Raw genomic sequence first — 26,346 nt, 5'->3', positions numbered from 1 at the left:
GGTGCTCGAGGGGGTCACAGGGTGCGGCTAGTGGGAGAAATGGGAGTTGTGGTGGGTCTGGGAGATCCTGGTCCGTGTGGGGAGGGCAGAGCCCGGGGGTGTCCCTGGGATCTGTGGGCTCTTTACCAGTGGATTTGGGAGATCCTGATCTGTGTGGGGAGGGCAGAGCCCCGGGGGTGTCACCGGGGGGTCTCCGGTAGCAATGGGAGCTCAGGGGACATGGAAGGGGCTGTGCAGGTCCCCCCCAGCAGGGACAGGGGCGGGGGTCCTGGGGGGGTCCTGCTGATCCCGGGCCCTCTCCCGTTTTCCAGAATGGGAACATCACGGAGCTGCTGCTCAGGGAGGGCTTTGCCCGCTGCGTGGATTGGTCCATCGCCGTCTACACCCGCGGTGCCGACAAACTGCGCGCGGCCGAGAGGTGGGGCTGGCGTGGGGATGGGGATCCCGCTGATCCCAGCTGATCCCACCCAATCCCACTGCTCCCACTGTTCCCAGCTGCATCCCTGGGGTGCCCAGAGCAACTCTAGCCCCTTCCCAGCCCCGTGTGGCTCATCCTGGGTGGGATTGATGGGATCTCCCTGGGGCTTTGCTGGGAATGCCACCCCCAGCCCATCCAGGTGTCCCAGCCCCAATGTTCCACTGTCCCCACCCCCCAGGTTTGCCAAGGAGCGCAAGCTGAGGATCTGGAGGGATTACGTGGCCCCCACGGCAAACCTGGATCAGAAGGACAAACAGTTCGTGGCCAAGGTGAGGGGGGCTGGGAATGGGACATTTGGGGACTGGGGGCAGAGGACAGCATGCCCAGCTCCCAATCTGGCCTCTCCATGGGTTTGGACAAACCCCAGAGGGGTTTCCCACAGCTGGATCCCAGTGCAAAACCACCCAGCTGCACTCCAGGATCGCCAGCAGGGCTGGAGTGGGAAGAGGTGCCAGGGGAAGGGAAGGAGCCCCAAGAGAGGGGCTGTGGTCTATGGGAATGGGCTGGGGTGTCCTGGCACCATGCTCCGGTCATCCAGGGCCACAGGGATGGCCTCGCATCTCCACTGATTCCCAATGCTCCCAGGGGAATGGCTGCGCCATGGGTTGATTCCCGATGTTCCCAGGGGTTGGGTTGCCCCATGGGTTGATTCCCGATGCTCCCAGAGGTTTGTTTGCCCCATGGGTTGATTCCTGATGTTCCCGGGGGAATGGCTGCCCCATGGATTGATTCCTGATGCTCCCAGGGGTTGTTTGCCCCATGGATTGATCCCCACTGCTCCCAGGGCTCAGAGAAGCCGCTGAGCCCGCTCCCAGTGGGTGCTGGTGTGGGGCCGTGGGGCTCTGGGCAGCTGCGCCGTTCCCGGCCCATGTTCCTGCCCATGGATGCCCCGGGCATCCCTGCCCCGGCGCGGGTGGGATGCGGGAGCTGCGGAATCCGGGCAGGATCCGTGGGATCGGCCCCACTAGATGGAGCTGCCTCCTCGCCCAGCGCCGCGGCTCCGGAGCCGCTGGAATTTCCCTGGGAATGGGCAGCAGCCGCATTTCTTGGAAAGTCGGCCTGGTCCCTGCGCAGGGCCGGATCCTGCCCCGAGCGTCCTTCCAGCTGCTCCTGTCCTGCCGGGATTGTGTCCGGGACCCCCGCCTCGCCCGGCTGTTCCTGGGGGGATGCGCAAATGGGGTCGAGCCTGGCAGATCCTGGGGAAAAGCGGGAATGGGATTGAGCCCGGCAGATCCTGGGGGGGGCTCCTGGTTGCCGGGGTTGAACAAAGCAGCGATGGAAAAGCTCTGGAGCTGCCGGGCAGGGACAGCCAGGAGCTCCTGCAGCTGCTCCAGCCTCATCCATGTGGAGCTGATCCCTGTGGTGCCGTCAGCCCGTGTCCGGGGGGACGAGGTTGGGAATGGCTCCTGTGCTCACTCTGGTGGCTCGGCTGTGGCTGGGACAGGAGCAGAGGTCCCCAAAACCTCCCCAAAACGGGAGGGGTTTGCTGGGCGTTCCCTGTGGGAGCAGTGCAGGGACACTGAGCTCAGAGGGGCTCCGGGAAGCCGGAATCGAGAGCCCATCCCTCGGGATAAGGACGTGGTCGTCCCCTCCCCGTGGCGGTGACAAATGCCACCTGGGCAGGTGTCCCGTGGGCACGGCAGGGCCGTGTGCCGGCGCTGGAACGCTGGGAAGCGCCGCTGGCAGTGGCTGCTGCCGGAGCGGTGCCAGGAGCGGTGCCAGGAGCGGTGCCAGGAGCGGTGCCAGGGCCGTCAGTCACGCTCCGCTCAGCTGCTGGAGGGGGCGGCTGGATGCTCCCGGCGCTTCCAAGATGCCGTGGTTTTGTGGGATAGCAGCAGGCGGGGCCCATTCCAGTCTCTTGGAAGGGGTGTCCGGGGTGGCTTTGGGATCTGCAGCATCCCCAGCCCATGGGGGAAACATTCCCCGGGAGCAGTGGGGATCCAACATTCCCCTGGGAACGGTGGGGATTGAGCCCCGGTGCCGTGGGGTGGGACGCCCTTGGGTTGGGGGACAGAGTTTGGGGGATGCCCCCAGTTCCAGGCACAGCCCCCGGCTCTGCGGACCCCCCCGGGCTGGGAGGGCTCCCGGTTCCGCTCCGCCCTGGTCCGGATTCCCTGCGAGCCCCCAAAGGCAGCAAACACAATGTCCTGCTTTTTGGGGAGGAGACGTGGGATTTCTCCACCCTGTGGGTCGCTCCCGCTCTTTGCACGGGGCTCTGGAATTCTTTGGCAGCCGCAGCCCCCCCGGATTTCGGTGTCGCTTTGGGGGCTTCCCCCCCCCCCCCCCCCCCCACTTGCCCGGAATTGTGAGTGACAAGGAAAATCAGGACAGATGCCCACACGGCCGCAGTGCCAGCGCTGCTCCCGCAGCTGGGCACGTGTCCGGCCTCCTCCCCGGGGGCTCCGTCCGTGTCCGTGTCCGTGTCCGTGCAGCGGCCGCAGCCGCGGGGCCGGGCACGCAGCGGGTGCGCAGGGACGGCCCCGGCGCCGCAGCCGCCTCCGTGCTCGGCACGACGGGGCTCGTTCGCAGCGGCAGAGCTGACGCAGGAGCTGCTGGAGGGGGCTGCGAGGGGCGGGGGAGGAGGAGGAGGAAGATCCCAAGCTGCCTTTGCACCGCTGATCAGCCGCGGCAAATGGGCTCGGGCTGCCGGCGCTGGGAGCGCGGGGCTGGGCTGGGGGGAGCAGGGCAGGCTCGGCCTCGGTTGTGGGTTTGGTGCCTGCGAGTGGCGAGGAGGGAAGCGGAGGAATGGCAGTGTCGAAGGGGCTGGAGGCTCTCTGCCGAAATCCCTGCGTCAGCCGGTCTCGGAGCAGCGGGATTTGGGACACGCTGCGGAGCCGTGCCTGCGTTCGGCTGGGAGCCATCCTCTGCCGGCACGGGGGGGCTGCGGCAGCCCGTTCCCGGCTCCGGGCAGCATCGGCCCCCCGGGCTCGGGGGGCTCCTCTAGCAGCCCCGGGCCGTGTCCCGGCTCCGCTTCCCGTCCTGCCACGCTCCGGTGGTTGGGGCTGAACCAGGCCTGGCTGCTTTGATCTTGATTTTTATTCCCTTTGCTGGGAGCTCTGGCCGTGGCCAAGTCACCCCGGAGCTGGTGGGATGTGCCAGAGCCAGGCTCGGGAGCTGCTCCTGAGCTGAGCCGAGTGCCGGATCCTGCCAAAACCCCTCTAAAGGACTTTTTTGGGATGGGGGGGGACACTCGCCCCTCTCCTGGCGCTGGGTTGTGGCTCCCCAAGTGCCACTGTCCTTGTTGGGGTGCAGGAGGTCACCCTCAGCTTTGGGGATGCTCCCTGTGCATCCCAGAACAGGGATGCTGTCCTGGGAGCAGAGTGGTCAGGAGCCTTGGGAGCTGGGATGTGTCTCCCCGGTCCCCAGGCACAGGGGTCCTTGTGCCCCCCAGCTCCCAGGGAAACCAGCCCAAAAGGTGGGATCCCAGCACCCCGAGGTCACGTTCCAGCATTCCAAGGTCACATCCCGGCACCCCGAGGTGGCCGGGTCGCAGCCAAGTGGCTGCTCTGTGTCTGTCCGTGGCTGTTCCCAGGGATTGGGATCAGCATTTGGAATCAGCTGTGCCTGTGGGGCACATCCAGGGTTCGTGGGGTGGGGTCCTGCTGCCAAACCCCCCCGGAAGGGTGGAATTCCCTGTGGAATTCCCGGTCCTCAGAGGAAGAGCTGCTCCCCTCTTCCTCCTCTGCTTCCTTCTCCTCCTCCTTGGGCAGGAGCAGCCAGGCTGGTCCTGGCTCCGGCTCCAGCTCTGTGCCCGTCCTGCCCTGGGCATTCCAAACTGGGAGGTTTTGTCTCCTGTACTGGTCCCAGTTCTCCTGCCCTGTGTGCCCCCAGTGCTGGGTGCACGCGAAGCCTGGGGTGGAAAATTGGGGACCTTGTTGGGATCAGCTCTTGCAGTGAGGAAAAAAATCTTCCCTGATAAGTGTGGACAGAGCTGTGAGCTCCGTGCCCTGGGAGTGGTGATGGGATGGGGGTAACCAGCCTGGCTGGGGCCACAGGGACATTCCTGGCCTGCCCTCCCCGCTCCCAGCCCGGGGACTCGGGAAGCAGCAGCCGGAGCGTGCTGGCTCTGCAAGAAACAGCTGCAGAGGTTTAAAGAAATAATCCCTCCAATCCCTTTATCAAAGGCCTCTCGCAGGCGAGAGAAGCCACAGTGAATACTGGATAAGGGAAGTGGACGCAGCGGCCTGGGAACGGGCCGGGAGACAATGCCCCGGCCCCGGCGGTGCCGAGCCGCCCGTCCTGCGGCGCTGCCACCGTGTCACCCCCCGAGCCTCCTGCAGCAGGAGGAGAGGGTGGGTGCCCGGGGGGCGTGAGCACCCGGGGGTCCCCCTCGTGTCACCCTGCTCTGTCCTGCTTGGGACTGGCATCACTCGGGAGCCTTGGCTCCAGGTGCCGTGTCCTGCTGCATCCTGTGTCCTGTATCCTGTGTCCTGTGTCCTCCAGCATTCCTTGTCCTGCCATACCCTGTATCCTCAGCATCCCATATCCTGCAGGGACCCTGGGGGTCCCTCTTGGCTCCTGCTGCCACCCTGCTCTGTCCTGCCTGGCACTGGCAGCCCCTGAGTGCCCTGGCTCCAGGTGCTGTATCCTCCTACATCCATGTCCTGCTGCATCCATGTCCCAGCTGGGTCAGGGCCCTGCGGAGGCCTTGGAGGTTCCTTTTGGCTCCTGCTGCCACCCAGCTCTGTCCTGCCTCGGAGCCACAATGTCCCTGCTCCCGGGGCCGTGCCCTGCTGCATCCTGTATCCTATATCCATGTCCTGCTGCATCCCGTGTCCTGCTTCTTCCCATGTCCTGCTGCATCCTGTATCCTACATCCGTGTCTTGCTACATCCGTAGCCTGCTTCTTCCCGTGTATGTCCTGCTACATCCCATATTCTGCTACATCCCATATTATGCTACATCCCACGTGCTACATCCCATATCCTGCTGCATCCCGTGTCCTGCTGCATCCCATATCCTATATCCATGTCTTGCTGCATCCCGTGTCCTGCTGCATCCCATATCCTATATCCATGTCCCGCTGCATCCCGTGTCCTGCATCCCCCTCGCAGCCGGCTCATCCCGGCGCAGGGTCCTGTGAGTTCGTCCTGCCGGGAAGGGACGGTGGGGGCCGCACGGATCCGGGCCGGGCCGCAGCGCCGGGAGCTGCTGGAATGCCGGGAGCTGCCGGAGCGCCGGGAGCTGCTGGCCGGCTGCTGCCTCCTGCCAGGGAACAAATGAGATGTGACCGCGGCTCCCGCGGCTCCCCGGGAAGCGTGTGCTGGATGTGTAATGGAGCGCGGGATCTGCCCCCGGAGCTGACCCGCAGCGGCCCTGGCTGCAGCAGCTCCGCTTCACATCCCGCTTTTCCCAAGTCTTGGGCGGGAGGAAGGAGAGAGGCCGCTCCCTCCTCGCCCCTGGATGCCCTGGAGCGTGAGATTGGATTACTCCACTTGGCAGGCGCACGGCGTTGGGCTGCTCCCGCCGAGGGAAAATCCGGGGGCTGGGAGCCGGGAGAGGCCGGGGCCGCGCGCGGGGACGTTCCCGGGGGCTTTGCTGAGCACTGGCGATCCTCGGTGTCCGCTCGCATCTGAGTTCCCGAAATCCTGCTCTCCCTCGGGCCGGGCGCGCGGGGCGGGGCGGATGCGTTTGCCGGGCAGAAAGGGCTGGAGTGGGGCAGCTCCTGTCTCCTTCCGAGGATCTGTGGGATCGGGAGCATCGTGGATAAGCAGCAGCGGGAGCCTGGGGGATTGGGGGGACTGGGTTGCGCTGGGAGCGGGCAGGAAAAAGGTCCCTGTCCTGCCAGTGGGAATATCCAGGGGCTGGAGAACTGGGAATGTTAAACCCGTGTGTCCTGGGATCCTCCTGGCCCCTCCGCTTGGAGCCAGGCTGGGAATGCTGGGAGTGTCCAGTCTGGAGAAGAGAAGCTCCAGGGAGAGCTCGGAGCCCCTTGCAGGGCCTAAAGGGGCTCCAGGAGAGCTGCAGAGGGACTGGGGACAAGGCATGGAGGGACAGGAGCCAGGGAATGGCTTCCCAGTGGCAGAGGGCAGGGCTGGGTGGGAGATTGGGAATTGGGAATTGCTGGCTGGGAGGGTGGGCAGGCCCTGGCACAGGGTGCCCAGAGCAGCTGTGGCTGCCCCTGGATCCCTGGCAGTGGCCAAGGAAAGGCTGGACATTGGGGCTGGAGCAGCCTGGCACAGTGGGAGGTGTCCCTGCCATGGCAGGGCTGGCACTGGAGGGGCTCTGAGGTCCCTTCCCACCCAAACCATTCCAGGATTCCATGACTTTATGATCCTCATTAGTTTGCTGCCGCCACAGGCTGTCCTTGCTCCCTCCTCCACAAGCATCATCCCTTGTCACGTATCCAGCTGGCGCTCCTGTCCCCTCTGGAATTGCCTCTGGAATGAGACCTGGGGGGCTGAGCCCTGGCACAGGACACACGCGGCTGGCAGTGCCCTGGAGTGCCACATGTCACCGTCCCGGGAGCCACATTCCCCTGGTGACCCCCTGGACACCCGGCATGGGGCTGGAGCCGCTCACTGTGCCGGGGGTGGAAGTCGGGGTGGCAGAGCTGGTGGCACCTGGCCCTGGGTGTGCCCAGCTGTGCCCAGGTGCCCGCTGTCCCCACCTCAGCTCTGTCTCTGTCCCCAGGTGATGCAGGTGCTCAACGCCGACGCCATCGTGGTGAAGCTCAACTCCGGGGACCACAAAACCATTCACCTGTCCAGCATCCGGCCCCCGCGGCTCGAGGGGGACATCGCCCAGGTGAGGGGACAGGGCACAGGGAGGGGACAGGGCACAGGGAGGGACCGGGCAGGGGGCCGGATCGGCTCTGTGCGGAGACCCCTCCCCATGGGGCTCCTGCTCTCTCTGGGATGACCAAGCCCCCTGCTCCCTTCCTGTGGGAGCCCCATCCCAAAGGATGCAGGAGGCCTGGGAAGGGCTGGAACGTGCACTGGTGGCTGCAGGGAGATGGATCTGTCCCTCTTTTCCTGCCTCAGTTTCCCGTGTGCTCCGCGGGTGCTCCCAGCCAGTGGGATGTGGGGTGTTCCTTAGGGATGTGGGGTGTTCCTCAGGGATGTGGGGTATTCCTTAGGGATGTGCCGTCCCTGTGGCCTCGCCCCTCGTGCCCCCATCCCTGGGGCAGGCACAGGGGGCTGCAGAGCTGCTGGAGATGATTCCAAGGCTGTGAATCCTTGGGTTTTCCTTCCCCTCGGCCGTGGGGCTGGGAGCGCTCCGCGTATCCCAGAGGAGCGGCTGCGGTGTCCTCCGGCTCCAGGGGACACCGGGGCCGACTCGTGACCGGCAGTGTCAGGGTCTGATGGGTTCTTGGCGGGTGCTGGAATGTTTGGGAAGGTCTGGAAAAGGCCGCATTGTTCCCGCACAGTTTGGTCCCTGCTCTGTGTGTTTGAGGCTCTCTCAGGCCGGCGCCGCTGGAGCCGGATCCGAGCGCGCGGCAGGGACATGAAAGCACCGGGATGAGCTGGGATTGGGCACAAGGAGCGCCCTTGACCCCGCTCGGAGCTCCGGAGCTGTGCTGGAAACCGGGATGTGGCTCTGATCCGTGGGGCACATGCTGAGTGCCCCTGACCCTGCTCAGAGCTTCTGTTCCGTGCCAGAACCTCGGATGGGGGATCAGCCCCTGTGTCACACACGGAGCGTCCTTGACTCTGCTTGCAGCTCTGGAGCTGTTCCAGAAAGTGGGATGAGGAATTGATCCCTGTGTCAGAGTCTCCATCCCGCTCAGAGCTCCAGAGCTGCTCCAGGAGCTGGGATGTGGCTCTGATCCCTGTGTCCCTTTCCGGGATGGTCCTGTGGGTGCAGGAGCCGGGCACTTCCTGCTGTGTCCCGGTGATCCCAGTCCACGCAGGGGCTCCTCAGGCAGGGATTTATCTCCATGCTGCTGCTTTCCCTCCGTTACTCCATTCCCTTCATGGCTGATGGCTCGGAGCTGTGGGATTGCGGGGCTCCCGAGACCCTGGGAGCGCTTGTTCCTTGTTCCCTCCCCCTCCTCCTCCTCCTCCTCTGGCGCCCCTGGAGATGCCGGGAAGGCTCCTGGGAAGGATCCTGGGAAGGCTCCTGCCCGTGCACACAAAGGGGGTCGAGCCAGGATTGCTCTAAACCCCCTTTTCCAGGCTGCTTTCTGTCCCAGAGCACCACGGGCCGGTGGGCGACGGCTCCCGAGGTGACCTCGCGTTGCTGTGGGAACGGGAATTTGGAAATTCCTGCCTCCCTGGATGCCGCCTTGTTTTGGCCACACGAAATCGTGGATAACTTCCCAGATTGGCCTCTTCCCGCTGTTCCCTGGCGTCGGCTCCGCGGGGCCGGGAGCTGCCACGAGCCGGGGCCGCGGGGGCACGGGGGAGCAGCGGGAGCAGCGGGATTTCCTCGTGGAGCGGCCGCAGTCTCCAAGGAGACTGCAGAAAGGCAGCGGCCCCCCCGCCGCGCCGGATGGATCCGCTGGAAAAATCCTCTGCGGGCTCGGCGCTGCGGCCCCGGAATGCGGGCGGTGGGCGGCTGCTCCCGAATTCCAGGGGACCCCAAAATGTGGGCTCTGTCCCCCTGAGCCTGGGGGATCCCTCTGGATCCTCGGCACTCCGAGGTTTCACCCCAGTGTCCCAGTGTCACATCCCAGTTTCCCAGTGTCACATCCCAGTATCCCAAGGTCACATCCAGTATCCCAGTGTCACATCCCGGCACCCCGAGGTGGCCGGGTCGCAGCCAAGTGGCTGCTCTGTGTCTGTCCGTGGCTGTTCCCAGGGATTGGGATCAGCATTTGGAATCAGCTGCGCCTTTGGGGCACATCCAGGGTTCGTGGGGTGGGGTCCTGCTGCCAAAACCCCCCCGGAAGGGTGGAATTCCCTGTGGAATTCCCGGTCCTCAGAGGAAGAGCTGCTCCCCTCTTCCTCCTCTGCTTCCTTCTCCTCCTCCTTGGGCAGGAGCAGCCGGGCTCTGGAGCTCTGTACCTGGCTCCGGCTCTGTGCCCACCCTGCCCTGGGCATCCTGAACTGGGAGGTTTTGTCTCCTGTACTGGTCCCACTTCTGCCTCTCCAGGGTCTCCCTGAGCCCCCCCGGCCTGGGATGCTCCCATTAAATCCCAGTTATTTCTCCCTGGGTTTCATCCTTCCGTGGCTCCGTCGTGTTTCCGTCCCTGGTGCTGGCATTAATTACCTGGCAGCACAATTAGTGAAAGGTCTGCTCCTCCCCTTCCACACCTGCGGTTAAAAGCATGGAAAAAATATCCAAAAATTCCACCAGGGACCAAAGCCACCGTGGCTGGGGCTCGGGGTGGGGACCCCCATCCCCGCTGCCATTCCAGAGGTGGATCTGGAGCTCAGGGAATGTTTGTGGGTCAGATATCAGCACAGATGTCTCTCCATGGGCACGTCCCTGGAATGTATCAGGATTTATGGAAAATATCCGGGAATATCTGTGACATGTGAGCATTTATTTAAAATCCACCAGCGGGGGAGTTGGGCTCTGCTCCCAGGGAACAGGGACAGGAGAGAGGGAACGGCCTCAGGCTGGGCCAGGGGAGGGGCAGGGTGGATATTTGGGAATTTCCCCATGGAAAGGGTGCTCAGGCCTTGGCAGGGGCTGCCCAGGAAGGTTTGGAGTGCCCATCCCTGCAGGTGTCCAAGGAATTCCTGGAGGTGGCACTCAGGGCTCTGGGCTGGGGCCAAGGTGGGGATGGGGCAGAGCTTGGACTCGGTGACCTTGGAGGGCTTTCCTGGGATTCTGTGATCCATGGAAATTCTAGGAGCACTTACATACTGCACACCAATATAAAATATAAAATATAAAATATAAAATATAAAATATAAAATATAAAATATAAAATATAAAATATAAAATATAAAATATAAAATATAAAATATAAAATACAAAACACAGTTCAGGGTTGATTCCAGGCTCTCCTGGAAGGTCCTTCCCCCCAGTGCCCCTCCATGGGCTCTTCCTGCCCTCCCATCCTCGCCAGAGCAGGAGCGCCGGGATATCACAGCTCCGTCGGGAATTCCATCCCAACCTGCCGAGCGCTAATTGTTCTCACGGCTCCGGATGGAGGAGATGGGAAGTGACAGACGGAAAAGGGAGTGCGATGGAATCCTGTAGCCTTTCATCTCCCGGCGTCGGATGAATCCTGGGAGCCAATGGCCGGGAACGTCCCCAGTGCTCAGCTCTGTCCAGGAACATCATGGATCGGGATGGAGAGGGACCTCCTGCTGCTCCAGGGGCTGCACCGGCGCTGTGGGGTGCAGGAACAGCTGGAAATTCTAGGATGGCTGGAATCTTCATCAGGATGCCTGAGAACTCACTGGGATGGCTGGAAAACCTCACTGGGATGGCTGGAATCTTCATCAGGATGGCTGAGAACTCACTGGGATGGCTGGAAAACCTTGCTGGGATTGCTGGAATCTTACTGGAATGGCTGGGAACTCACTGGAATGGCTGGAAAACCTCACTGGAATGGCTGGAATCTTCATCAGGATGGCTGGGATGTCTGGAAAACCTCACTGGGATGGGTGGGAACTCACTGGGATGGCTGGAATCTCTTACTGGGATGGCTGGGAACTCTCCCTGGGATGTGACCCCCATCAGGGGCTGGGAATGTGGGATGCTCCAATCCGTGGGATGCTCCAGGTGCCTGTGGATGCCGGGAAGCCGTTCCCGTGGCTGCAGCCCCCCAGCCCTGTGGTGGGATTTGGGATCCACCCTCCCCAGAGCGGTTTGCTGGCCTTGGATCCATCCAGAGGCGGAACTGAGCCATGTCCAGCAGTTCTGTGGGATGGGAGGAAGAGCCGATTCCTGGGAAGAGCGAGAGGGGCTCGGAGCTGTTGGATCCAGCTGTGGGGATTGTGCCTCGGAGCTTCCCTGGGTGTCGGTGCCGCCACCGTACCCAGAGTTTGGGATATTCCCATTCCTTTTCCCAGTCACCAGCTCGTTCCCTCGGGCAGCCGCATCCCAGGCGCTGTCAGCCGCTCCGGCTGAATTTTCTGGATTGCTGCAATTGCAGCACGAAGCTGCTCCGATCCCCAATTTATCTAAATTGATCTCTTAATTGGGAATTCTCCGGAGGAGGGGGAGTCGAGCACATGGATCCTGATTCAACGGGAAAAGCAAGGAACACGCAGCCTCTGGGGGTGGGCTGGGAGCTGGGAGCTGGAGCTGGGGCAGTGCCCCCGGCCCGGGCGGGGAGGCGCGGGCTGCCGGGGGCTCCGGGGCTGCCGGGGGCTCCGGGGCTTTTTGGGAGCGCTGGGAGCGGGGATATCCCGGCTCCTTTCCCGGCGGAGCAGCCGAGACCAGCCTGGCTCTGGGATTTCTCCAGGGATTGTCGGGATGGCCCTGGGACGCTTCCGGCCGCGTTTTCCAGGGATACAAAGCTGAGGCTCCCTGGTTTTCCACGTTTCCCCTGGGTGGCGGCTCATTCCTGTCCCTCTGCCCCACACCAGCGCTGGGGAGGGATCCCGGACCCCTCTGGGTGGGGTTTGGGATGGGGAGTCCTGGTGCTGTGCCTGCTTCAGCCTCAGGAGCGACGGGAGCCTCCCGGAGCAGCCACAGAGCTGGGCAGGGAAAAGCTGGAGCACAGGGAAGCTGGAAATGGCTTCAGAGAGAGGGAGAACAGATGGATTCTGGCTCGGGTATTTTTTTCCCAGCTCTCAGGAGCTGCACGCGGGTTCCTTGGCTTTCTGCTGCGATTCCATAGGCAGGGAGCTGCTGGATCATCCAGCCCCCGCTCCCGCCAGCCTCCGGAGAGTGGGACCCTCACAGCCAGGGATCAGCATCCCGGCTGGAGTGCGGGACATTCCAGGGTGCTCTCGGGGATGGTGCCAGGCGGGATTCCGTGTCTGTCTCCGGCTCTCCGGACGCTCCCTGTCCTGCAGATCCCGACGACTCCAGGGCAGCCACGGCTCTGGGGCTCTGGCTGCTCCCAGAGGTGCCAGGGTTTGGATCCCGGCAAGATTTCTGTGTGCTGGGAATGTCGTGGCCGCTCCGTGTCCCTCGTTCCCTCGGGAGGGGTGCCAGCCGTGGCCGCTCCCGCTGCTCATTCCGCCACATTCCAGCAGGTTCCAGGGAGAGCCGTGTCTCACCCAAACCCATCACAGCCGGTGCTTCCTCTGCTCCTTTCCCTGTCCCTCGCTGGTTCCCGGGATATTTCCGTGGGATTGGGAGAGCTCTGTGCCAACGACCTGCCTGGAGCTCTGCCAGCCCCATCCGGCACCGCCGGAGGCAGGAAGGGCAGGGAGTGACCTTGGGGCCGAGGGCAGCCCGGCCCCTGCAGCTCCGGTTTTGAGGCCGTTCCAGTTGGATTTGTAACCCTGCGGGAAGAACTGGGAAAGGAGCTGGGAAAGATCCCATCCCACCCATTTTTAGCAATCCCAGCTGCTCCATCCCTGGAAATGAGCTGCTGCTCCCAGCTCTGAGCCACCCTGGATACCCATGGAGAGCCCGGGGTGCTGTGGGCGCCCGGCCCCGCTCAGTGGGTGCCGCTCGACAGATGGTCTGCAGGTGTCCACCGGGAGCTCTTCCAGGGAGCAGCCAGCTGGATTTTGGGAAGAGGGTGACTGCACGGCTTGGCAGAGCCTTGCTGGGAGCTGGGAACGCTCCTCGGGCCCTGCAGAGGCTGCGCTGGCACCCTCGGGAGCGCGGGCGCTGCCACAGCCCTGCCAGGCGAGGGCTGGGAGGAGGGGCTGGCAGAGGGAGCGTTTTCCAGGCGGGAATTGCTCGCTGGCTCTGCCAAATCCCCGGGGCTGCGGTGCCGAGGCTGTGGCTGCCCCTGGATCCCTGGCAGTGTCCAAGGCCAGACGGGGCTGGGAGCAGCCTGGGTCAGTGGGAAGTGTCCCTGCCATGGCAGGGCTGGCACTGGATGGTCCTTGAGGTCCCTTCCCACCCTCAGCATTCCCTGATCCTTCTGGGAATGAGCCTGGAGGAACTGGGGGATCCCCAACTCGGCCGAGCCCCCCCGTGTCCCCCCCTTGTCCCTGTGGGTTCCTGTGGGTCCAGGGAGTCATTCCCGGGATCCGGGGGTTGAATCCGAGGCCGCGCCGCCGGCTGAGCCGTGCCTGTGGGGACGCCGGGCGGGACGCGTGCGGAGCAGGTCACGGCTCCGATTTGTCGGGCAGGGCTCGTGCTGCACAAATTGCTCCTCACTCAGCGAGCATGAAAGATTAACGAGGAACAAAGCCATGAACTCATCCAGGCCCGCTCCCGCTAAATTGCAGCTACAGGGATCATGGCAGCTCATCCACGGGTTGTGTAACGGAACCGATTCGCCGGCGCGGAGCCGGCCGAGCTCCGAGTGCTCCGCACGCGACTTTAATGGATTCTAAATATTGGCAGAGCCGAGGAGAGGAGGAGCGGGGGCACCGGAGTTCCCGGATCAATATTTAATGGGAGCTGCAGTCGCTTCCAGGGAGAAGGCGAGTGCAGTCAGCATGTTCTGGGAACCTGGAATGTGCCCTCCGGGCAGCAAGCGCTGCGCCGGGAAAAGTGATTCGCTTGCATCTGCGGCTGCCGAGCCTCCTGCCGCTCCCAAAGTCATTCCTGCCTGGAAAAGCAGCCCTTCGGTGTTCGATCCGCGGCTCCGGATTGCGGCACCGCGGCTCCCGGCAGCGCAGGGTGTTCAATTCTGGCTGGGGGAGGCCGGGGAGAGCCGGGGAATGGCTCCGCTTTGTCTCCGGGGTGTTTTCCCTCCCTGGCCGCGAGCAAATGGCCAAACACGCGGCGCAGCCGGAGCCGGCTCCCGGGGGAGCTGCCAGCGCCAGGTACAAGGCCTGCTCCGGGTTGGATTAATCTGTGAGCTGGCACGGTTGGGTTCCTGTATGGATTACAGCTGCTGGCATCCCAGGAAATCGCTCACGGCTCAGGGAGCAGCAGCTCGGCAGCGAAACGGGAGCAGCCTCCAGCCCGGAGCGCTGGAGCGGCAGCAGCGGCAGCAGAAGCCGGGCTGGTGCTGGAGCAGCCGGCCAGCCCCGGAGCCGGCCGGGAGTCTGGGCAGGAGCTTGCCAGCAATTACGGAGCAGCTTTTCCATGAGGCAGCAGCTCCGGGAGGCCCCGGGGCCGCGCTGCTCGGAGCAGGCCCCGCTCAGCCCATCTGCTGCCGCCGGAACCTGGATCTGCTGCGTGGCAGGAGAAATCCCCGGAGATGGGGCTGTGCTCAGACACTTCCCCAAGCAGTTCCCGCTAAGTGCTGTAATCCCTGTGCTGCAATTCCTGCCTGGTGCTGTGACACCGATGCTTGGAGGGAGATCCAGGCACCTGCCAGCTCGCATTCCCGGGGATGCTGCTCCAGCCTCACGCGCTCCGGGAGCCGCTCCAGAGGTTTGGTCTGAGCCCAGCCCCGGCTGTTTCTCGCTCCGCTGGGCGAGTGTGAAAACGCTGCCGGGAGAGCCGAGCTTTGACCTTCTGAGCTCCTCGGGAGCTGCTGGAATTCCTCACTCAGCGCGTGGAGAATTGTGCTGAGCTGGAGCAGAACCTCCATCCTGGCACGGAGCTGAGCTCCGCAATTAATGCTCCGGCCCTCGTGCCTCGGGAGCTGATCCCTGGTTTTAGTGCGGGATGAGCCGCTGCGCTGGCTCCGTTCCTTCTCCGGAGCTGGAGTTCAGTGCCTGGCACGGCTCCAGCAGCGCCCCGGATCCTGCCCAGTGACTGCCTGGGGTGGCTGAGGGGGCACTGGGGACAGGGCTGGGACACACGTGGGACACACGGTGGCATCACCCGGCAGGGCAGGGAGGGGATGGGAGCAGCTCCATCTGCACACGGACAGGACAGGGAAGCTCCGGCCCCAGGACCTGGCCCAGGCTCACGCCCCAGCTGCCCGTTCCGTCCTGCTCCCGCCTCGGAGTGGCCACAGGAGTCCCGGCTGGGCCAGGGCTCCGTGTTGATCTCAAGGCACCCATCCCTCCCTGCTTGGGAAGGCGGGAGCGGGAGCTTGGGGCTTGGAGCCGTGGGAGCAGTGGGAACACCCCCATTCCTGCACCTCTGCCGGCACCGCTCCCGGAATCGGGAATCATGAATATTCCCCCTCCATTAGCACCGGCTGGATTCAGTGCCAGACGTTTGGAGATGTGAGGGATGGATGGGGTGGAGGGGGGATGGATTGGGAACGTCCCTTGCTGGCGCCTGCAGCCCCCCCCAGCTCCTTCCCCCAGCTCGAGTTCCCGGGCTGTGGTGGCACCGGTCACCCCAGGGGCCTCTGGGAGCACCTCAGAGCCTCCCAAAATTCCCGGTGCAGGTGGCAAAGCCGTGGGGACCCTTGGAAATGACTTTCCAGGGAGGAGCTGCCCTGAATCTGCAGGGCTTGGTGGCAAGGAAGGGCTGGGCCCCTCCTGGCACCGGGGTGGCATGGCCTGGCACGGCCCCGGTGTCACCATGGCTGTGCTGGAGGTGACCTGGGCTGTGCCTGGGATGGGCTGGGCCAGGAATCCTGCCTGTGCCAGGGGTCATGGATCTGTCCTGCCTGTGCCAGGGGTCATGGATCCATCCTGCCTGTGCCAGGGATCCTGCCCATGCCATGGATCATGGATCCATCCTGCCTGTGCCAGGGATCCTGCGTGTGGCGTGGCTGATGGATCCATCCTGCCCGTGCCATGGATCAGGAATCCATCCTGCCTGTGCCATGGATCCTGCCCGTGCCATGGATCCTGCCCATGCCATGGATCATGGATCCGTCCTGCCTGTGCCAGGGATCCTGCCTGTGCCATGGATCATGGATCCATCCTGCCTTTTCCCCAGACCCACTGGCATGGCGCAGCCCCCAGGGCTGGCGAGGGGGTCTCAGGGCGTCCTGTGAGCGGGGCAGGGGTGGCAGTGGCAGAGATGATGATGGTGACGGTGGCAGCTCGGGGTGTCCCCTGTCCCAGGCCCTGCATAAGGGAGGCAGCTCCGTCCTTAAAAGCTCTTCCCTCGCTCCCGGCCCTGCTGTCCTACTTTTCTCCGGCTGCTTTTCCTCCTTCCCTCCGTCACGTGCGGGTGGGCTTGGAGTGCTCAGTGCAGCTTCCCGGCCGGCTCCCGGCCGGGCTCCGAGCTGCTCCCGCATTCCAGCGCTCCCAATTCCTGCGCTGACCCCGCTCCGGGTCCCAGTGCCCGCAGGAGGATCCGCGGACATTAAACCCGCCGGGAGCGGGGACAGAAGGGGCCAGGAGCGTGTCCCCTCCCATGCGACCCCAAATCCGGGGCAGGGAGGGCCTGGAGCGATGGCCCCGCTCCGCATCCCTCGGGGTTCGCAGTTATCCTCTGAAATCCAGGATAACAGTGGGGAAGGTGCACAGGCTCCTCCCGGAGCCCTGGAATGGCTGTGCCTGGCAGTGGCTGCCGGCTCCGTCCTCATCCCTGTCCCCGTTCCCGTCCCCTCGGTGACGCTTTTAGGGAGCAGAGGCATCTCCCAGTGTCGCAGTGTCCCACAGCCAGGCCCGGGTCCGGATCATCCCTGTTCTGGGAATGCTGACCCCAATTTCCCTCTCTGTGGGAGCAGAGCAGCCAAAATGCTGCTGGATTCCCAAACTCCTCTCGGTGCCCGCAGAGCCACATCCCGAGGCTCCTCCAGCCACATTCCCGGCCCAGCCTCCTGTGCTGGAATCCCAGCTGGAGCCTCGGGAGCTGGGAATGGGGCGGCTCTGGCTGGGAGCTCTGGGGGCTCGGGGACATCGCAGGGACTCCGGGATGCGCCGGGAGCCACCTGGATTCGGTCGGGGGTAGCCCGGAACCAGCATCTCCCAACCATCGGTGGGTTGGGATGCATCTCCCGATTCCCGGGGCCCGGTTTGGGGTGCCTGGAATGCAGCACCCCCGTTCCAGGTGCCTGCTGATGAGGGTCTTCTCCCAGCATCCGAAGGATATTCAGCATAAATCCAACTTACTCCTGTGATTTCCACCTTTTTTGGGCAGTTCGTTCCTGAGGGGGACGCGCAGGCTGGGGGCGGATGAATTCCAGTGGTTGGGACAAGAACCCTGCGGCAGCAGAGCCGTGTCTCCCGTTATCTGGGAAAACCTGAATGCCTGGAGCAGGGATGCTCCTGGCTGTGCTGGGGCTGCTGGTGCAGCTTTTCCAGGGATCTCAGCTTCGCTGGGAGCAGCTCTCCTGGAGCTCCCAGGGAAGTCGGGCTCATTGAGCACCGAATTCCAACGTTGTGATGGGGAAATGAGGAAGGAAAAAGCCACCAGGGATCCATGGAAGGAGCGGATATTTTGGGATGTCTCAATTTCCTCATCAGCCCCGGAGAGGGGGCACCGAGCCAAGTACTGGCGGATAATGAATCCCCCGGGAATGGGCAGCACCGTGCTCAGCTGATCCCCCCAGTAATTCCTTGGGAAGGGCACTGCCTGCCCGGCTTCCTCCACAGAGGGGTTTGGGGCCGGGCTTGGGCTGCCAGCGGGGTTAAAGCCCCTTGGGAGGCTCCCGACAGCGCCCCAGCCCCAGTTAAGGGATTCTTCCCTGATTATTCCTCAGCCTGGAATGCTGGAATCATAAAACCATGGAATGGCTGGGTGGGAAGGGACCTCAGAGCCCCTCCAGTGCCAGCCCCTCCATGGCAGGGACACCTCCCACTGTGCCAGGCTGCTCCAGCCCCAATGTCCAGCCTGGCCTTGGGCACTGCCAGGGATCCAGGGGCAGCCCCAGCTGCTCTGGGCACCCTGTGCCAGGGCCTGCCCACCCTCCCAGCCAGCAATTCCCAATTCCCAATCTCCCATCCAGCCCTGCCCTCTGCCACTGGGAAGCCATTCCCTGGCTCCTGGCCCTCCAGCCCTTGTCCCCAGTCCCTCTGCAGCTCTCCTGGAGCCCCTTTAGGCCCTGCAAGGGGCTCTCAGCTCTCCCTGGAGCCTTCTCTTCTCCAGACTGGACATTGGGGCTGGAGCAGCCTGGCACAGTGGGAGGTGTCCCTGCCATGGCAGGGCTGGCACTGGAGGGGCTCTGAGGTCCCTTCCCACCCAGCCATTCCCTGATTCCCGGATTCTATAATTTATAACTTTATTATTTATAGTTCCCCGTTGTGCTGAAGCAGCTCCGGTTATTTCCGTGCCGTCGCTTCCATCGTTCCCCGCCGTTCCCATTTGTCCTGCGGCATTCCTGTTACAGCTCCCGGCGGAGCCGAGGCTTCCTGGGCCTTCATTCCTGCCCAGGATGATGAGGATGGTCGTGCCAAGGGTGTCCTGGAGCAGGCAGGGAGCAGAGCCTGGCACAGGAGCAATGATCCCGTGAGGATCCGGGGATGTCCCACTCCGAGGTCTCAGGGTTGCTGTTCCAACACTGGGGCCTTGTACCCCCACTTTGGGGTCTCCCAGCTGGAATACTGGTGCCATGGAGCTCCATCCCCAGGGATGAGGAGGGTGGGCAGGAGTTGGCGTCACTGACAGCAGCGGGATCTGGCTCATCCTGGGAAGGATCCGGCTCATCCCAGGCAGGATCTGGCTCATCCCGGTGCTGCGGGAAGTGGCTCCCAGAGGATGCTGGTTCCATGTGCAGCGCTCGCTGACAAGACCAACAACTTCATTAATTTAAGCTGCTTAATTGGGAGCAGCGTGTGCCAAGGGCACGGAGCTCCCTCTGCCCGCACACGGAGCGTTCCCGCTCCTGAAAACCCCGTTCTTGTGGGTTCCCAGGGTGGAGCCCTCAGGGAATTCCAGGCTGCAACCCAAAGGGGCTTTTGGAGCTGTTTTTGAGGAGTTGGAGTCACTGGGCTCCAGGGGTTGGAGATCCGGGTGCTCCTCTCCCCATCAGCATTCCATGGATTTGGTCTCGGCTTGGTTGGGATCCCAGAGAGGGAGCGGGAATGTTTTCCTGGCACAGGTGGGAGTCGCCCGGTGTGGCACACACACCCCGTTCTCCCCGGGACGCTGCAGCGCTGGCTGCGGAGGGCGGGATGTGCACGTCCCGTGTCCCCGCGCGTCCGGCTCCATCCCTCTGGGAACGGGGCTGGGGACCCTCGGCCGCTCCGGAGCCGTGTGGAGCGCGAGGCGTTAACGCAGCCTTGGAATTCCTGCGGAAAATCCCGTTCCCGCTTCATCGGCTGCTCCATCGGGCGTGAGGAGCCCCAAGGTGACCGGGCCCGGCTCCACGTTGTCCCACGGCTCCCGGCAACCTGGGGGCCACTGCCATCCCGGGAGGTTCCCGCGTTCCTGAGAGTCCCCCTGCTCTGGAACCCGACCTCGGTGCCTCCCGTGGCAGGGGTGGATTCCTGGAGGGAGATGGGGAGGATTTTGGGGAAATCCACACAAATTCCGCTCCGTGCAGGGAGCTCCCAGCTCCAACAGCTGCTGGTGCACCTGGAGAGGAGGAAAACCTTTCCTTCCTGCTTTGGGATCCTGTTATCCCGGGGTGAGGATCCCTCTGGGAATGCCCAGGGCTCTCTGGGCCCCATCTGTGGAGGACACCCTGGTCAGGGTGCTGCTGCTCCTCCGTCCATTCCCAAATGACCGGGAATGTCCCGGACACCCTGAGCTCATTCAGGGTGATCCCCATTCCTATGGACTGCAATTCCTGCTGTTCCTGGTGCCTGGGAGTGTCCTGGGCTGCAATTCCTGCTGTTCCTCGTGGCTGGGAATGTCCCGGACACCCCAGGCCCGTTGCAGGGTGGTTCCCATCCCCAGGCTCCGAGTCCCGCCGCTGTCCCGCCTGGAAAGGGCCGGGCAGAGGGAGCGGAGCTGGAGCGCAGGGAAGCAGCAGAGGGTTTAAGCGAGGGCCGTTCTCTCCCGTTAACCCACGGGGACTGACGGTCCCGCCGGGCTCCGGAGCATTCCCGGTGCCCCAGGGAGGAGACGGGAGCGCCGGCAGCACCGGGCCGGGACGGACGCGGGGTGAGACAGGGAACGGCAGCGGCGGGGACGGAGCAGCCCCTGCCCCCCGGCAGCTCCCGCGGCCCGTGATGAGGGAAGGGCACCGCAGGACGCGGAGAGGCCGCTCCGTGCCAGACGTGGTTCCCTGCTGAGGATGGTGACGGGGAAAAGCTTTGGGTGCGTCCCGGCTGATCCCAAATCCCGGCTGATCCCAAATCGCAGCTGGGCCCGGCCGTGCCGAGCTCCTCCAGCGCCGGGAGCTGCTGCAGGAGAGGTGGGAGAGGAGCTCTGGCAGAGCGGGAAGGGCTCGGAGCACTCGGAGCGGCTCCGGTTGTGTTTGGAAGGGAGAAAAGTCGGCACTGGAGCCCCGGGAATGATCCCCAGTTCTGAGGGGACAGGGTTGTGCCCGTGGTGCCAGCGGGTGCCGGCTGTGGGGGCACCTCCAGATCCCCCCTGCCCGTGGTGGTGCCAGTGCTGGGCAGGACTGGGATGGAACCCTTGGGAGCTTCCATGTGCTGGGAAAAATGGAAATCGTGTTAAAACGGTCAGATTCCAGGGAAAGGCTACAGGAGGAGCCTGGTTTGGTAATGAAGGTCCAGAGCAGCTGTGGCTGCCCCTGGATCCCTGGCAGTGCCCAAGGCCAGGCTGGACATTGGGGCTGGAGCAGCCTGGCACAGTGGGAGGTGTCCCTGCCATGGCAGGGCTGGCACTGGAGGGGCTCTGAGGTCCCTTCCCACCCAACCCAGCCTGGGATTCCCTGAAGTGCCAGGTCCTGCCCTTGGGTCACCCCAAGCCCCTGGAGCGCTCCAGGCTGGGGCAGAGGGGCTGGAAAGCTGGGAAAGGCCCTGGGGGTGCTGTGCCAGCGGCTGGACACGAGCCCAGGGGTGCCCAGGGGGCAGGAGGAGGCCGATGGCCCCTGGGCTGTGGCAGCCCCAGCGTGGGCAGAGCCTGAGGGCAGGGAGTGTCCCCTGTGCTGGCCCTGCTGAGGGACCCCCTGGGATCCTGGGGGCAGCTCCGGGCCCCTGCGGGCAGGAGAGCCCTGGAGGGGCTGGGGCGTGTCCAGGGCAGGGAGCTGGGAAGGGTCTGGAGCCCCAGGAGCGGCTGAGGGAGCTGGGAAAGGGGCTCAGGCTGGAGCAAAGGAGGCTCCGGGGGGACCTTGTGGCTCTGCACAAGTCCCTGACAGGAGGGGGCAGCCGGGGGGGTCGGGCTCTGCTCCCAGGGAACAGGGACAGGAGAGAGGGAATGGCTCGGGTTGGATGTTGGGAAATTCCCTCCTGGAAAGGGCTTGCAGCCCTGGCACAGGGGGGAGTCCCCATCCCTGCAGGGGATTTCAGAGCCCTGTGGATGTGGCACCTGGGGACAGGGGCAGTGGTGGCCTTGGCAGTGCTGGGAACGGGTGGACCCGATGGGCTCTGAGGCTTTTCCAGCCTCAGTTGTCCCACGGTTCTTGAGCCGTGGTGCCCCTCTGCCCCCAGCCCCTGGCTGTGCCCTCTGTCCCTCAGTGCCACCAAAGCCTCCAGTGCTGCCCAGCTCCTGTCACCTGAGCAGCTCTCGGGGCTGCGGTGCCGGCGGCGCGTGGGGGCAAGGAGGGAGCGGGAGCTCCGGAGCAGGAGAGGCGGGAGAGGTGGGAGAGGCCGAGTGTCCACTTCAGGCATCGCTTCTCGAACAAGCACCTGCTCGGGGCTGCCCGCAAATATCCCCGGGATATCCCCGGGATGTCCCCGGGAACTGCTCGTCCCCGTCCCCATTCGTGGCACGTCCCGCAGTCCTCGGGGCTGTCACTTCCAAGGGCTGTGGCTGTTCCTGGTGCCATTCCCAGCACTGCCTGGCTCCCGGGCCCCAGCAGAGCGGAGCTCCCCCGGGCTGTGACACGGAGCAGCCGCTCCTGAGTGCTCCCGCTGCTCCCTGTCACCGCCCCGCCGGCTCTGGGATGGATGTCCAGGATGGATCTCCGGGATGGATTTCCCACCTGGCACATCCCTGGCGGGTTCAGCCGAGGGTGAACCGTGGCGTGACACTGCCGATGAGCCATTGCCCCTTCCCTGCCTTGGCTTCCCAGGAGCAGGAGCCTCCCTGGATCCCTGGGGGCTTCTCCTGCTCCGGATGGGATCCTTGCCCAGCGCTCGGCTCTGCCCCAGGGGACCCTGGGGGCTGCAGTGTCTCTGTCCCCCCCCCCCCCCCCGGCGCTGGCGTTTCCAGCTGGCAGCTCCCGCTCTCCTCCCGCTCGTTCCGCCGTGGCGCTGGGAGTTGATGAGCTCTGCTAATTACTGTACAAATAATGAGCCTCCCTAATTGCGCTGGCAGGGGCGGGGGGGCTCTTCCCACCTGCCATCCCACGGTGCCACTGGGCTCTGGGTCCCCTTGGCTCTATTGGGGTCCCCCCTTGAGTGCTGACACCCGGAGTTCTTGGGAAAAACCCCAGAATCTTTGCATGGGGAGCTGGGAGCTCTGGCTCATCCTGGGGGGCTCGGGCCATTCCCCCTGCTCTGAGCACCCTGGGATCAGTGGGATGCACGTTCCAGACACTGCCTGTTCCCTGTCATGGCCTCCAGGATGATTCTCCGGGATGGATTTCCCACCTGGGACATCCCTGGCGGGTTCAGCTGAGGGTGAACCGTGGCATGACACTGCTAATGAGCCATCGCCCCATCCCTGCTTCGGCTTCCTGGGAGCAGGAGCCTCCCTGGATCCCTGGGATCCTTCTCCCACAAAGTGAATGGACCAGCCTGGGGTCCCCCGGGGGCTACAGAGTCGGAATGTGGGAGCTGGGTTTGCCATCCCAGGTCTCGAAGCATTTGCAGCTGCTCCAGCTGTGCTTGCATCCGTCATCACCCCCACCTTGTGCCCTTGGGATGGGGCTGGGGCTGGGAGCAGGACCCCCGGCAGCTGGGAATGTCCAATCCCCCCTGGAATCCTGGCAGTGGATACGGGCTGCTGCTTCCCTGGAAATAGACCTTAATTAGGCCTCACCCGGTGTAGCGCTGTTAATTGGGCAGGAGAGCCGGAATTCTCTCGCCCTGTCGGGTGTTCTGGGCCTTGGGGGGGCTGTTCCAGGATCAGGCAATTCAGGGGGGGCTCTTGTCCCCCTCTGGAACCAAATCCCTCACTGGAACCAAAACACCGCTTCCTCACCCCGGCTCCCCCAGCCTGGGATAAAGCAGCACATTCCCATCAAATTCGGGATCGGAATCTCTGCGTTCTGGGAGAGAAGGGAGCGGGTGCTCCCCTCCTCCGGCAGCTCCCTGAAGATGCAGTTCCGGCTTCATCTGGAGCGACGTCCTCACTGCTCACCTGTAATTAAGTGAGCCTCGGATCCCTGCGCTTAATTAACTTCTCAGTGGCTGATGACTCTCTCCAGCAGCCGAGGAGGGCCGGGACTGGCATCTCATGGAATCCAGAGATCCCACAATGGATTGGGATGAGTTGGGTTGGGTTGGAAGGGACCTTGGACCCCATGCAGTCCCAGCATGGGCAGGGACAGTCCCGCTATCCCAGGCTGTTCCAAGCCCTAGGAACATTCCAGGGATGGGGCAGCCGCAGCTTCCGAGGTGAATCATTGCTGGGACCCAGCTCCTGCCTCGGGAAATGGGTTAAGCCCAACAAAATCCTTCTCCGTGTCGGCACTGCCAGAGTTTGCCGGCTGTGGAATTTCGTTACCTTCCCGCCATTCCATTGATTTTTCGTGTTTATTTGCAAAACCTCAGCTGAGCGCTCGAGTTCTTGAACGGCTTCCCAGAGCCATCAGCTGCCGCCGTCCCTGTGCCGGGAATGTCATCGTTGTGGGACAACAAAGCAGGATTTAATGGGGGCTGACAGGGCGGTGGCCGGGGCGGTTTGGGCTGGGCACTTAAACGTTCCCATTATCCAGCGCCTGGTGCAGCCAAGCCGTGTGCTGAGAATTCCCGAAGGGAATGAGCATTTTGCAGCAGCAGCAGGAGCGGGATGTGAGGGCTCGGTCAGCGCCAGCACATCCGGGGCTGGAATGGGGCAGCCATGGGTCCTGGTACAGCACTGCGGGGCCTGTGCGGGTGACCCCTTCCTGGGGTGACCCCTTCCTGGGGTGGTCCCACACGGCTGCAGACCCATGAGCTGCTCCGATGAAGCTTTGGGGAGGACTCGGGTCCTGCCTCCACGGCGCATCCAGGACTGGCACGATGGCACCACGGATCCTTTACATTCCACTGCGGAATGGTGCTGGTGCTGGGGTGCCTGTGCTGGTCGTCCCCTTTTTGGGGTGGCCCCTTTCTGGAGTGATTCCTTTCTGGGGTGGTCCCAGTGGCTGCGGGCCTGATGGAGCTTTGGGGAGGACTTGGGTCCCGCCTCCACGGCTTCTTCAGGAATTCTCCTCCAGCCCCTGAGCCCTCGGCACTGCCGGGCGATGCCGGGGCCACCCAGGGCTTTGCCGTCCCGCTTCCCGCGCTCCGGCGGGATGGGATTAGGGATTTAACAGCCTGTGCCAGACAGACACTTAACTAAGCCATAAATTTGGAGTTAGTTAGTGAGGATTAATTAGTGTTTGCACAGGGCTTTGCTGTGCAGAGCCGCGCTCAGTGTCGGAGCTCCGCTGTGACCTTGGTGAGGGCAGGAGAGGCTCAGGGCCTGGATCCGTCAGATCCCACCGATGGAAGGGTCCGGGAGTCACCCCAAGGATTCAGGGCCAGGAATGGCCTGGGAGCCTATGGGCAGGGGCTGGAAGCTTGGGAAGGGGAAGCTGTGCTCCCCTGGGAGGGGGCAGAGGGAGAGGCCGGTGGTGCTGCGGCAGCTGCTCCGTGCTCGTTCCAAGCTCCTGCAGCTCCAGGGGCTGCAGCAGCACCTGGAATCTGCTTTGGGATCTGCTTTGGGGGCCAGAGATGTTAGCTGAGTGTTAGCTGAGCCTGGCCTGTGGCACCCCCTTGGCTGAATCCTCCGTCTCCCCGCGGTTCCATGGCACTGGGAAATGAGGAATTCATCATCCCAATATCCTGGCTTCCCTGGAGCGGGGGCGACTCCGGGTGTGCTCCAGCTCCAGGGAATGCTGGGGGTCTGGGGGGAGACGCTGCCATTAGGAGACCTCGGATTTATCCCGGGGCTCCACTCCAGCCCTGGCACGGGAACGGGAACTTTTGTGGGACTGGTTAAATACTGGAACCGCCTCCATCCCCGAGCGCCTCACCGGGAGCGGGGCAGTGGTGCTGGCCTTCCCGATGGCAGCAGCACATTCCCAAGCTGTGCCACTGGCTGGGCCATCCTCGTGTGCCCAGCTGGGCCAGGACAAAGCTCTTTCCCTGCTGGAAATCCTGTGGCTGGCAGGTTGGCACCACATCCTGCCTGCCCAGCACAGCTCCGTGCTGGCTCCTTGGTCCCGCCTTGCTGGGTGTCAGGAACCTTTTCCGTGAATGGTCCCCAGCGAGTGTGAAAGCTGCTGTTTCCAGGGGAAACCCCGCCAGGATCAGGACCTGCCTGTGAAGGGGTTTTCAGCCTCTGCCTGCAGCAGGAGCTGCCTCTGGGATAGGGTTGGTGCCAGCTCTGGGTTCCCAGGGATCCCCTCACAGGATCCATTCCATTCCCATCACCAGCACTGGTGATCCATCCCGTTCCCAGCACTGGCTCTGGGTTCCTGGCGATCCCGTTGCTGGATCCATCCCGTTCCCATCTCTGGCACTGGCTCTGGGTTCCCGGGAATCCCCTCACTGGCTCCATCCCGTTCCCATCTCCAGTGCCGGCAGGGCCGCGGCGATGCAGGCAGTGGAGGAGGGAACGAGCGGTGTCAAGGACAATAAACTCTGTCCAAGCCTCGTTCGCTAGGGAGGAGCCGCGTGCCAGCACCGGTGTCCGCCCGCTCCCTCTCCGTCTGACTCTGCTCCTCCGTTCCTGGCTGCTTTGGCCTCATCTCCCTCTTTTCCATGATTTCCTCCCCAGCTCGGGGAGGTGTGAGGGGGTCTTGCCCACGGCACCGTGCCGGCGCGCAGAGCGACTGCCAGGGGCCGTCCTCCACCGGGGCTGGGTTGGGTCACGCTGGGTCACTTTGTGATGGGTCACGTTGAGTTACATTGGGTCACTTTGGGTCACGTTGGGTCACGTTGAGTTACACTGGGTCACGTTGGGTTGTGTTGGGTCACTTGTTGGGTCACTTCGGG

At 63.8% G+C, this 26,346-nt stretch overlaps 1 protein-coding gene across 1 annotated transcript in view; it reads left to right on the top strand.

The window, feature by feature from the left end:
• Positions 1 to 26,346, top strand: part of SND1 (staphylococcal nuclease and tudor domain containing 1) — a 71,953-nt gene that overhangs the window by 10,478 nt on the left and 35,129 nt on the right. Inside the window, exons 8-10 of the mRNA XM_069033526.1 lie at positions 312 to 418; positions 657 to 747; positions 7,112 to 7,225. Coding sequence (XP_068889627.1) covers positions 312 to 418; positions 657 to 747; positions 7,112 to 7,225 — 312 coding nt within the window. The remainder of the gene's footprint in view (positions 1 to 311; positions 419 to 656; positions 748 to 7,111; positions 7,226 to 26,346) is intronic.

Source organism: Aphelocoma coerulescens, chromosome 1A, assembly GCF_041296385.1.
Source record: "Aphelocoma coerulescens isolate FSJ_1873_10779 chromosome 1A, UR_Acoe_1.0, whole genome shotgun sequence".
Taxonomy (NCBI): domain Eukaryota; kingdom Metazoa; phylum Chordata; class Aves; order Passeriformes; family Corvidae; genus Aphelocoma; species Aphelocoma coerulescens.
Note: the sequence above shows the minus strand (reverse complement) of the source record. Positions and strands in the feature narration are given on the sequence as shown.